Here is a 12702-nt window from a genome sequence, read left to right as displayed (position 1 = left end):
ACTGAAGAGGAGTGAAGTGTGTGTGGGGGGGAGGGGTTATTTTTCACATGTGACCCAGGCCGCGGTGACCTCGGCGGGGAGGCACAGAGTAGCACCATGGAGGCCGGAAGCCCAGAGCCGGGGATGAGAAGAGCAGTGAGGGGAGGAAAGGGGTAAAGGGGGAGGGCGGGAGTGGGTAAGAGTCCGGGGGGGTACACAGCTCTCCACCATGCTGCTCCGGCTGTGAAGCCCTGCAGACGCCGACTGAGCCGCAGAGGCAAAACAGCAGATCAAACGCAGCTGACCGGAGTCATGGAAGAGCAGGCCGGCCTCTCCAACGCGCCGACTACAGCCGTCGGCTCACGCCAGGACTGAGGACGTTTTCAGCATCCTTCATATCATAGGGTTAGCAGAAGTGAAGGCTTTGATATTAGCATAATGAATTCAACCCAGGAAGGTCACATGTGGGAAATAAGACACCCTTAACCCACTTGTCTACAAGCCACACTTCATGTTCTAACTCTTGATCATGTTCACGGCCTCTATTCTGTTAGCTGCTAATAAAACGTTGCTTAAGGTGACATATAACCTTCAACGCATGTTTACATTTACAGCATTTAGTAAACATTATTAAGCATTTAACCTTATCCAGAGTAACTTGTCTGCAACAATATGACCGAAAGTGCATTCCTCTGAAACTGAACCGAAGACTTCAGTATGGTAAAAATAGAAATAGTAGAAAAAAACTAGAAATAATAAAAATAAATTTAAATATTTATATTACGCTTCTGACTAGGAGGAAACTCCAGCACCCTCCTTTTAGTTCTGCATTGTTAAGGTGAGTAGCAAGAAAAAACCCAAACAAACCAGTAATCCCCACTAAAACCCGCTGAGAGGGGAAACGCTTCACCGGCTCCGAGAGGAGTCGCCACGACCCCACGCTGCAGCCGCGGGTCTGGAAGTCACGAGAGGTGGTGGGGTGGGGTTAACTGAACGAGGCCCTGCCCGTCCGGCGCCGCTATGCTGTATTATGGAGGTAAATTGAACCCGTCGCCGTCTCGTTTTTCCCTCTAAATAGTCTTATCTCAGCTGAGGAAGTACTGCAATATACATAAATGCTATTAGCATTCAAAACTGAAATGAGCTGGAAATTGCATTGTAATACGTAACAGAAAGAAGCGCGGGTTAGAAATTAAGATTGGAATGGAACATGTGAACTATGAAATTATCAGATGGAACTGAGTGGTTTTTTTTTTAAGAAAAACACAGAATTCCTCATTTATACAATGAAAAAATAGCACGTGAAGGCAAAAGATCTCTTTAGTTTGAATTAGAAAACATTTTCCTTTTCACATCAACCCTCGTCATCATCTGTTCGTATGTACGCACAGATGCACACACGCAAATACGCACAATTCGTATTTCTCATTACGAAGCATCTCCTTTTTTGATGAGAGCACTATTCAGAAAGCAGTCAGCCACGCTAGTAGATCAGAAAAACAGCACTCAGTACACAGTTGTGTCCCTCAACGTCATTGCCCAATCCACAAGAAGAACGGCCCAAGATCTTAGAATATAACTGTAAATGCCTGCCTGAGGGCCTGTGGCAGAGCTATGGGCACTACACTACTTGTTCACATGGCTTTGGATAGATAATAGTCTCAAATGCACAGAGAGGGATCTCAGAGGTTTTGTGGAGCAGGTCCTTCATCATAAAAAACAGTCCAAAGTAGACTAACCTTGCAAGCGTAATGAAATCATAATGAAAATGAAAAGGGCGAACAGTGACCGTAACAGTTAATAAGCTCAGTAAATGTACATCTCCTCTGAGCTGCTGTAAACATTTAAGATTTGATGAACTGCACAAACTGCATTGCTATTATTATTATTATTATTAGTAGTAGTAGTAGTAGTAGTAGTAGTTGTAGTGGTAGTAGTAGCTGATCTAATTTTCCCTGTCAATAATATTTCCAATGTGTGAAAGCCATGCGTTTTGCAAAACATGCATATTTGCATCTGATGATGGCTTGCATAACTGCATTGGTACCATCACAGCATCACAGTATTGGTACCATCAAAATATGCATTAGTGCAATCACAGCACACAGCATCACAGTATTGGTACCATCACAGCATCACTGCATTGGTAACATCACAGTATCACTGCATTTGTATTATCACAGCATCACTGCATTGGTACCATCACAGCATCACAGTATTGGTACCATCAAAATATGCATTAGTGCAATCACAGCACACAGCATCACTGCGCTGGTACCATCACAGCATCACAGTATTGGTACCATCACAATATCACTGCATTAGTGCAATCGCAGCACACAGCATCACTGCACTGGTACCATCACAGCATCACAGTATTGGTACCATCACAATATCACTGCATTAGTGCAATCACAGCACACAACATCACTGCACTGGTACCATCACAGCATCACTTCATTGGTAAAATCACAGTGTCACTGCATTTATATCATCATAGCATCACTGCATTGGTACCATCACAGCATCACAGTATTGGTACCATCACAATATCACTGCATTAGTGCAATCACAGCACACAACATCACTGCACTGGTACCATCACAGCATCACAGTATTGGCAGTGGCGGAGCCAAAGGGGGGGCCCGGGGGGGGCAATGCCCCCCCCCCAACAGAGCCTGTGCCACCCCTAGTGCCACCCCACTGGAAATGGTAACTTTAACCACTGGCGACCGGTCGATCGCGACATAATATTTAATTTGTGTCCATTTTACACTCGCCACCCCTGTCGACAACTAACACTTAACTTTTTTGTCAAATTAATACTGAAATTCAATTTTTGACAGTACAGTGAGATGAATAAGGACGTGTGTCCCTATTTTATATAAAGACCAAAGTGATTATTTATGTCAGCCTTGTTCCATTTCTGTGAATAATTCCCTAGGGAAATGGGGATTTCTGAAAATCCCCAAGAAAAATTGCGTTTTAGAACAGATTAAAATCTTTCAAGCAGATAAAATCATGCAGGCAGTTCCAGTCTCTCGATTAATACACCACACTGGTACTAAAAATGTCTGCCGAGAGTAAAATAAAATGCATGTAGCCTATACTTTATTCTGAAACCATGTTTAAGTGCAAGTTGAGCTTATGCGTCTTAAATCCCTTGTATTGCAAATAGGAATCGGGGTGCGCACTGTGAGGCCCCAAGGATAATGTAGTTACATTTTAGATTAGTAGCATTTATAATTCATTTGTATACAATTAAATCCATCCTTACACATGTCTTTCAGTATCTTAAGCGTGTGGAAAAACAAAAGAAGCATTTATGATACCCATAAAAATGTGCTTGACTCCCCGAATCCGCGGTCCTGATCCTATGTGGATTTAACCAACAGAAAAAGGGTGGGACTTGTGAACGAAAGGAAACTTCGGGGAGACGGAACCGAATATCTTGGAAGCCGAAAAGAAATACTGGGCATTCCACTTTACAAAGGCGATATAAAGACTTGGACGTTCACAACTTCTGTTCTAGCCGAGGAGTCAGGTGTGAATAATCGACCGATATGGCTTCATCGCCGCAGAAATCACCGTCCTCTCCAAAATCACCGACCCCGAAATCGCCTCCCTCGAGGAAGAAGGACGACTCTTTTCTCGGGAAACTTGGAGGAACTTTGGCAAGACGAAAAAAAGCAAAGGAAGGTGTGAGCAACGGGTTTAGTCGCCATTATTCCTCCTGACAGGGATTTACCTGGAATAACGGTCCCCATATTGAGATCTTGAAACGTCAAATAAACTTCATGTCGCGTCAAAAAGTCCACGGACGGTATTGGTGATTTTTCTTTAGCTTTGCAGGCCAATGTCGTTTTCAGTTTTTGAAAATAGCAGTTCAGTGTCATAATTTGTAAAAACTGTGCTAAGGAAGGGATGTCTGAACATGAACTTTTAAGTTCATAATAGAACAGTACCACTGTATAGATGGCATTTGATCTAAACTATATCTTAAAATATTAATACGCTAAAAAAACAAAACATTTTTTATTCTAAAATATTATATTGAAGATTTTGTAAGCTATGAAATGAACATAGCTTTGATATTTTGTTGTTCACAGTTAGGATCTGGCCTGTATGGCCAGGCTATTCTCAGTATTTAGCCTATGGTAAACTTTCTGCACTTTCTCTCTGCGCAGGGAGTGTGGGAGTTTCCCCTCCAAGTGTTTACAAAAAGCTCCAAGTCCGTGCCTTAACCATATATGGAAAACAGCTGGCTGCTGCATCGCAAATGAAGCATGTGGTTTAGGAAACAATCTCCCTCACCATCTGATTTACTGCTGAATGAAATGTTTCTAAACTCTGCGTTTAAACACAAAGCCCTGGCATAACGGTGGCCACGCTGGCCACATCATACATAAGTGACTAGAGTAAAGAGAATACATTTGTCATTTGCTGCCTGTATTTCTATTCTGTTAAAAATATACTAATATTGAATGAAAGTAGTTTTATAGCAAAGCAGTTCTTCTCCCCCTCTTCCCCCAGGACTGTGCCATGCATGTGAACAAAAATTACTTTTATTTCATTCCATTCAGAGCTTGCTTGGTCCCATATGGCAGAAGCATGTTTAGTTATGAATGCTGAGACTTGCACAATCTTTCAGAGAGAAAGAGACGCAGGCATAAGACAGACAAATGTGTCCTCACAGGCAGAGAGGGCAAATATCACGGGACGTTTGCGCTATACGTGTAGATAGGTGTATGTGTGTCGCCGGACACGCTGACACATATGTATTGCCTATTGTTACCATTTGCTAGCACAGTTGAGCACAGACAGATGTAATGGGAGTACCGATTAAAAACAGGATGCTGATGTCTTTTGGGATGTCAGCGTAGAATTTGGCAGCACTTTCCCATAGGCAGGAGCTCGGCCCCTGAGGTTGGCCAGCGCAGATAAGATCACATGGTGCATGGTAGAACAGGTCAGTGTAGCAGGCCTCAGGGTCTCGGGGTGTGGCATGCCATGTGCTGCTACACAGTGTGTGAGATCAGGATGCTCTGATCTCAAGAAGCAAACTCTGTAGGCATTCAGTACATTCAGAGCCATTTACAAACATGCTACACTGTACAGCCATAACTAGAATGTAATAGCATTCTAATATAATCAGTGCATGTTCATGTCTAAATTACATTTTACTGGTTCTGGTAAAGTTTGGAAATTAGTTTTGAATTACAAAGAAAATTATTCTCAAACTTCTGAAATTACAAAATGCTTCCACTTGTGTTTGGTCTCCTTTGATAGTGAATATGGTGAGATGTGCATTGATCCAAGGGCCGAGATGTAGCTCTTTTGTTAACCCAGACGTGTTTGGGCCTGAATGCATAACATTAGATGTGGCACTGTGAGCCACCTCCCCCTGGTAAAACCAATACTACATAACTGACCACTAATGATGAGAGGCACAGTCTGGTGCAAAACATACTGGTGATAAAGTGAGAGATTGTGTGTCTCCTCTTATCTATCAGCTGCATCAATTATATAGCAGTATCATAATAAGTAGCCCAGTTTAGTATTTTTTAAATGTGTTGAGTAACTGATCAAACAGTTGAGTCCATGTCCATAGATGAATGACCAAATGTGGTATCATTGATGCTTTTTGTAGTTTCTGAGCTCCAAGAAGAGGGTATGAATGCTATCAACCTGCCCCTGAGCCCCACCCCTTTTGAACTGGATCCCGAGGACACCATGCTGGGTACAATTTGCATTGCGTCAAAGTTAAGGTTAAGGCTAAGTTAAAATCTCAGTTTTCAATCAGTGATTCTCTTGTGATCTTTAAATTTCTATATGAACACTTTATCCCTAAAGAGGAGAATGAAGTCCGCACAATGGTCGATCCAAACTCCAGAAACGATCCCAAACTCCAGGAGCTGATGAAGGTATGTTTGCGCCATCGTAGTGTATGAGATTTAGTACACATACGAGTTAAATGTGTCATCCTCACCCAATAAATAAAGTGTTCAATAAGATGTAATCGTTCATTCCATCTGATAATCACAACTTTACTTCTAATACAGGTTCTCATTGATTGGATCAATGATGTTTTGGTAGGAGAAAGAATCATTGTAAAAGATCTGGCTGAAGATCTTTATGATGGACAAGTTCTTCAGAAGCTTTTTGGTAATGCCTTGTGCATCGCTCCTCGAATAAACAAAAACAACCATCCATCCTGTAGATTTATGTTACCTTCACATCTGTTTAATCAAAGTTGCCCATTTGTTATCGGATTTTAGAGAAGCTGGAAGGAGAGAAGCTTAATGTTGCTGAGGTCACGCAGTCCGAAATCGCCCAAAAACAGAAGCTTCAGACAGTGTTGGAGAAGATCAATGACACCCTTAAAGTGTCCTCCAGGAACATCAAATGGAACATTGACTGTAAATGGCGCCTTCTTTTCTGATTGATTTAATTTGGAATTTGCTTGTTCTATAAGGTTCTATTTACGTTGATTGTTCAACATTGGGTGTTTACAAAATGATACCTGGTCTGACAGTTCACTGACCTCTATTGTGTATTCTTCAGCCGTCCATGCTAAGAGCTTGGTGGCCATTCTTCACCTGCTGGTGGCGCTGTCTCAGCACTTCCGTGCTCCTATCCGTCTCCCAGATCATGTGTCCATACAAGTAGTTGTTGTTCAGGTACTCCCATAATTTCTCCCCAGCTTGTTTCTCATATATGATTTGCATGTGCTAACAGCTTTTGAGGTGTCATAGTGCGACATCGGTATATTATAGAGTAATATAGATACACACTTCCCTGATGCTGTTCCTAATACCTATTTTTTTTGTCATTACTTGTTTTGCCTTTTCCACAGAAACGCGAGGGCATTCTTCAGTCTCGGAGTATCCAGGAGGAAATTACAGGCAACACAGAGTATGTCATCACTGTTGTGATTCATCAGTAACTGGACACAGCTGTGAAAACAAAAATGATTCTGCTAATATCTTCCCAAAGACAACATTAAGTGCCACTGAAAATTAATGTGAATGGCCAAATTCTGAATTCAAGTGACAGGTAGCTGATGTTTGCATATGTATTTACACACTGCTGAAATATTGTTCAGAGAAATATTTATAGCCAAGTTCAGGAAAAGGTGAAAATATTAGAGGGCCCCCTTGGTGCAACCTCAAAGCTTCTCCAAACCTGCAAAGTGAGAAATGTGTGATGATGTACCCACAGTGCACTGGGCCCGAGCCTTCCTGCCAGTTCTCCACTGCCGCCCCACCCTTCGCGATTAATAGCGCTCCAGCGGGCTCAAACCACCTCCTGAGATAAGGGAGCATGTGTGTGTGTGTGTGTGTGTGTGTGTGTGGCTGGGTTCTTGGCTGGCACAGGGGCCCAGGCAGCAGTTGCCGGGCCACACCTCCGCAGCGCCAGATTTGAGCGTGAAGCTGGTGGGCATATGTTCACCAGGCCAGTGTCCTAAAGCCCTGCTCCATTTGGTGGCCCAGCGCTTTGCTGAGCAGCGCCGGCCGTCTCTCTCTGCTAATATTTTTGGTGTGCCTTTTGGGCTCTCTCGATTGCAGCCACAGCTGTAAATTAAGCCCCCGTCACATAACGACCGTCCTTATATGTTAATTTACATTTTCTTTCCTTTTTCTTATTTCACAGAGCACTTTCTGGACGACATGGTTTGTATTACACACACTCTCAATCATACTGTTTTAATTAACAGCAAATGGAGAATAAATGAGTCATTGTTCAGAAGGGTGATTGTTTATTTCGATATTGCTGCACTATCTGTATCTTTTTGCTTGCGTGTGAAAATCACTCCTTCTTCACAGAACGTGATGCCTTCGACACCTTGTTTGACCATGCTCCAGACAAGCTGAACGTAGTGAAAAAGGTGAGTGCCTCATTCATTCTAAGGCATTATGGAATGATACCCCTAAAGTCACGGACCATCTGATCATTTTTTGCAGACTCTCATCACATTTGTGAACAAGCATTTAAACAAGCTGAACCTGGAGGTATCGGAGTTGGACACACAGGTGACATATCACCAAATTACCGATTAGCTTGCTGTGAGCATTTATAGGTGTAGGTCTGGTTCCTGTTAAGACAATGTTGTAAAAAGCAGCAAATGTCAGTGCAATTTCTGATTTGTCTTTGTTTTTGTGTCCTTTAGTTTGCTGATGGTGTGTACCTGGTCTTGCTGATGGGACTCCTGGAGGGATATTTTGTTCCTCTCTACAACTTTTTCCTTACACCAGAGAATTTTGATCATAAGGTACTGCTAAGTTTGTTTTACTGATCTGTCTTGCACGCAGTATATTATTTTATTGGCTGGGGAAAAGCTTTGTTGATATGAACAAAATATGTGCCAGTTATTCTGTGATGCATTCACTATTCGGTTATTTTTCATTGTTGACCCTGCTGTACTCTGGTTTGGGTGACTGAGTGAAGGGTGAAATCAAAGGCTTTGTAAGACGCGAAATATGTCGTCTTTCATGCAGTGTACCTTATTCAGTAGTGTGTGTTAGGAACCAAGGACGAGCGTCTTCATAGGGAACCCGAAGACAATATTGTCGACTATACACAATTACAATATTGTCAAGTCCAGAACCATTTCTGCTCTACATTTTCAGTCTTAGGGTGAAGGTTTTCCCCTATTGTTACATTGCTTACAACGTTCTGCATTCTGTATTATAGGTGCACAATGTTTCATTTTCCTTTGAGCTGATGCAAGATGGCGGTTTGGAAAAACCAAAGCCTAGGCCTGAGGGTTAGTGTCATTGTGTTATTATGACTGGCATAGTACAGACATAGTACTGACATCATGCTGACACAGTGACTGACATAGTACTGACATAGTGACTGACAGTACTGACATCATGCTGACACAGTGACTGACTACTATAGTGAATGACAGTACTGACATAGTACTGACATCATACTGACAGTGACTATACAGTATTGACGTCATACTGACACAGTGACCGACATTACTGACATAGTATTGATGTCATACTGACTGAATATACAGTACTGACATCATACTGACACAGTGAATGACAGTACTGACATCATACTGACAGTGACTATACAGTACTGACGTCATACTGACACAGTGACTGACATTACTGGCATAGTACTGACGTCATACTGACTGACTATACAGTACTGACATCATACTGACACAGTAACTGACAGTACTGACATAGTGACTGGCATAGCACTTACACTGGGTTTAGAAGACCTCCTTTGCTCAGAAATTCTAAGCCAAGCTGCCTGATTACAACCAACCTTAGTTTATTCCGGTTAGCTTAAGTATTGCCATGTGTGTATCTCTAGTGCACATGGATTTCTATAATGTCGCTCTCATGCTGGACTGAATGTTAAGCTAATCACGACACAGACCCGCAGTTATTTGGACCTCACCGATGAGCTTTGATGTAAATGGTGATTGCGCACTGAATTTACAATGGCGCCGCAGTTTGACCGCACTCCAAACGGTCCTACATAATCAGCATGTGTAAAAAGCATGTGTTTATGACAACTCCGATGAAGGCGTGTGAATTAGCCCAACACATTACATGGCCAGCATGCTTGGCTTGTTGCCGAATGTAAAGATTGTATGTTTGGAAAGCAGAGAGGGAATACATTACACCATCTACTGAGCTGATAGCAGCTTTGGTGCCCCTGATTACACTGTAACTGCTTTTCCCCTCTCTGGATTCATGCCATACTCAACAGATCTTGTGTCCCCCTTGTGTCCTCGTAGACATTGTCAACTGTGATCTGAAGTCCACATTGCGAGTCCTCTACAACCTCTTCACTAAGTACAGGAATGTGGAATGAGCGGACAGTGACCAAAACGAAACACCAAAAGTTCTGTCTCCACACGACTGAAACACTCCGGCTTTGAAGATCATTATACCCTTAGCAGTGTTACCCAAAGATATGTTGAAGTATGCATTATCACTTTCAGTATTTAAATATATTTCAGAGTATGTTCACTATTTATTCTGCATGCTATAACACACGTTATTTCTTGTATTATGTCGCTGTAAAGCAATCAGCAATGAAGGAATGAAATTAATTTGAAGTGAATTGTTAATGCTAATGCTAAGTTAATACTAACCTTCGTTGGTGTGCTCTATAATAGGAATGCAAGCGATTCTTTTAAGAGCATGTTAAATACACGACAATGTATTTGCAGCACAAAAGAGAACTTTCCAGAGGTAGTGCTGAGTTATGAGTTATAACTGAGTTATGTGCACCCAGGGCTGTGTTTTATAATCCCACGTGATCAAAAACTGTTCTGTAACTCCGTGGCTCACGTTTTAATGTTAGAAATCGATAAGTTCCCTCACTGAAAGAAACATCTTGTGTTTTGGTGAATATGAAGTAAACGGACTAAATTAACTAGTTCAAACTTTGGTCTTTATACTGCTGAATAGAACTAGATGTTTTCTCGCTCGTATTAAACTTCTATATATTGGAAGCAAACAGACATGAATTTTTATACCCCCCCCCCTTACCCCCTCCCCTCCCCAAGGGCATTCATTGAATTCAGACCATAATCTGAGCGTTGCCACTAGTTTGTAAGAATGTAATGTGGGCGTTCGAGGGGAAAATGGATTCCCTTGTGCTGTTTAATATGAAGGTCGCAGCAGTCGTTTGTTTCACTGTTACGTCTTGAATGTCGTCTGTGGGGTCCGCTGGGCCGAGGGAAAAGTGAATTCCTGTCTTTGAAAACGACTGTGCTCTCCTTATTAACCATTGATCATTTTATGCGACTGTTCTGTGTGCGACTTTGAATGAGGACGCGAATGAGAAACGGTATAAATAAATTGATTTTGGTCTCTAAAGTTGCTGACAAAACAGTGCAATCATACCGAACAACTTTCGGAACGAAGTGGTATTTATTTAACCTCTTCAATAAAAGGCTTGTTAAAAGGCAGAGTCGTGTTTAATTTAACAGCACGGACGTGTGAGGTTTAGACGTCTAGTCCCCGATGAAATGCATGTTTAGACGTGGTCAGCGCATTGACTTGAATGGTCCGTCTGCAGGAAGTGTGTTTGAATAGAGAGGTCACATTTTTCCCGCCATGTAATGTCACAGCTCTGCGGCGCGCAATTATACCTGCCAGGGTTGCAATAAGAGGCTTCAGGGATAATTTAAAGTATAGCTCCGTGGATTTATTTAGGCGGTGTTGTGTTTGAACCCCTTGAAGGGTTCTGCGCCTCGTCATCCGTATATTTCTAATTTTCGAAATCTTTAAGTTTCGATCCCCGCGACTTACAGCAGACTTAATTAAGCTGTGTGCGCGTGTGTGAGCACCGCGCGTGCGCGCGCGCGAGCGCTTTGAGCTCTACGGGTGTTCCACTGTTTTACAGTGCGGAGCCTTGTGTGAGAAACCTGTGTGTGAACGCGAGCCCGGACGATTTGTAGGTTCTGTTGTGTTGATCAGCTTTTTTTTGTCGTTCCAAATTGCACACTTTTTCGTATCGTGGAATAAAATAGACCATCAAACGTAGCGTTTCTGAAAAATAATACATTGTCTGTCATATTCTATAGGCGGTATTAAGGCCCGGTGTTAAATGTGAAACCTGCGCGTTCCGGGGAGTTGCTGACAATTGCCTTTCGATAAACCTTTGTTCTGACACATTTTCTGCTAGCCCATTATAACTGTAGCTGGAGGATTAAGAGACTAGCGCGACTTCATCAGAGTGCTCCCTTTGAGTGGAGAAATAACAGCTATGGCCACCTGTGTAATTGATCGTCCACTGCTAAGGTGTCCTGAATAGCAACGTTCCCTGCCATTAGCGGCCCTGCTGCAATTACCTCCCCTGTCCCTTCATGACATCAAACGGACCCAGAAACCCTCTCCATCTCTTCCCGGTCTCAACCGTTGTTTACTCACAAATACAAAGACATGACGCTTTCCGCTGGAACAGCTGGTAAATGCTCCAAGCTTCTCATCCGGGCTCGTATCGATTTGTACTAAAGATTCTGGTCATTGCGAGTAATTGATTTCTCCGTAGTGTACCCTTAGTAGTGTCTTTAGAAGACTATTAACATGCCTCGCGCGTTCATTTACACCAGAGAATGATTTCCCTCATCGATTGCAACCTCCGCTATTAAAATCGTTAAGGATTTTAAATGAATTTGTAAGTTAGCCTGAACAAGAAAAATTAGTTGAGAAAAATAATACAATGCATGGAGGTGTTCGTATTTTGGTATACGACTACAGCAAACATTAGAAACACAAATGTAATATTTTCATTATCTTCACTGATTGCATTGATTACATTGATAATGTAGTTATAGCAGTTATAGTACCTCGATATGTAGCAACTGCAGTGTGCTCAAATGAGGACACAGTTTTAAAGCAGTCAGTAAAACCCGCCATGTTTAAAACCCCTAATGTAATCAGCTCTAGCATCTGGTCTTAATCTCATTTAATGCGTCTGTTATGCCAAAGTCTGTGTCTCACAATAAGATACCTTTGGCAGGCTCTGATTACTGAGTAAGAGTTCGACTTCTGGTAAGTATGTGATTCTTGAAATGTTCATTTAAAATAATGTTTCACGTTTGAGAAAAAAAAGGTGGTTATTAAAAACCTCTGTGTACTGACATTTGAAGTCCTGTATAATTAAGTTATTTCCTATATAAAAGAGTATAAAGCTTAGCTAGGTGAATGTATGCTTTCTAATAACACCTGGTATATGGTC

The 12702-nt window shown here is 42.1% G+C and overlaps 1 protein-coding gene across 2 annotated transcripts; it reads left to right on the top strand.

Moving 5' to 3' along the window:
* Positions 1 to 3374: 3374 nt before the first annotated feature.
* parvab (parvin, alpha b) lies at positions 3375 to 10927 on the top strand. 2 transcript variants are annotated; one of them, XM_077023664.1, is made up of 13 exons: positions 3375 to 3678; positions 5630 to 5719; positions 5833 to 5903; positions 6042 to 6144; positions 6258 to 6398; positions 6544 to 6659; positions 6836 to 6894; positions 7633 to 7652; positions 7806 to 7867; positions 7944 to 8012; positions 8150 to 8251; positions 8674 to 8746; positions 9746 to 10927. In XM_077023664.1, the coding sequence occupies exons 1-13, from the start codon at positions 3543 to 3545 to the stop codon at positions 9820 to 9822; spliced, it is 1119 nt and encodes a 372-aa protein (XP_076879779.1). In that variant the 5' UTR covers positions 3375 to 3542; the 3' UTR covers positions 9823 to 10927. The 2 variants fall into 2 exon arrangements, with proteins under 2 accessions (XP_076879779.1, XP_076879780.1); XM_077023665.1 differs by lacking the exon at positions 3375 to 3678 and adding an exon at positions 3778 to 3802.
* Positions 10928 to 12702: the final 1775 nt, after the last annotated feature.

Source organism: Brachyhypopomus gauderio, chromosome 12, assembly GCF_052324685.1.
Source record: "Brachyhypopomus gauderio isolate BG-103 chromosome 12, BGAUD_0.2, whole genome shotgun sequence".
Lineage (NCBI taxonomy): Eukaryota > Metazoa > Chordata > Actinopteri > Gymnotiformes > Hypopomidae > Brachyhypopomus > Brachyhypopomus gauderio.
Note: the sequence above shows the minus strand (reverse complement) of the source record. Positions and strands in the feature narration are given on the sequence as shown.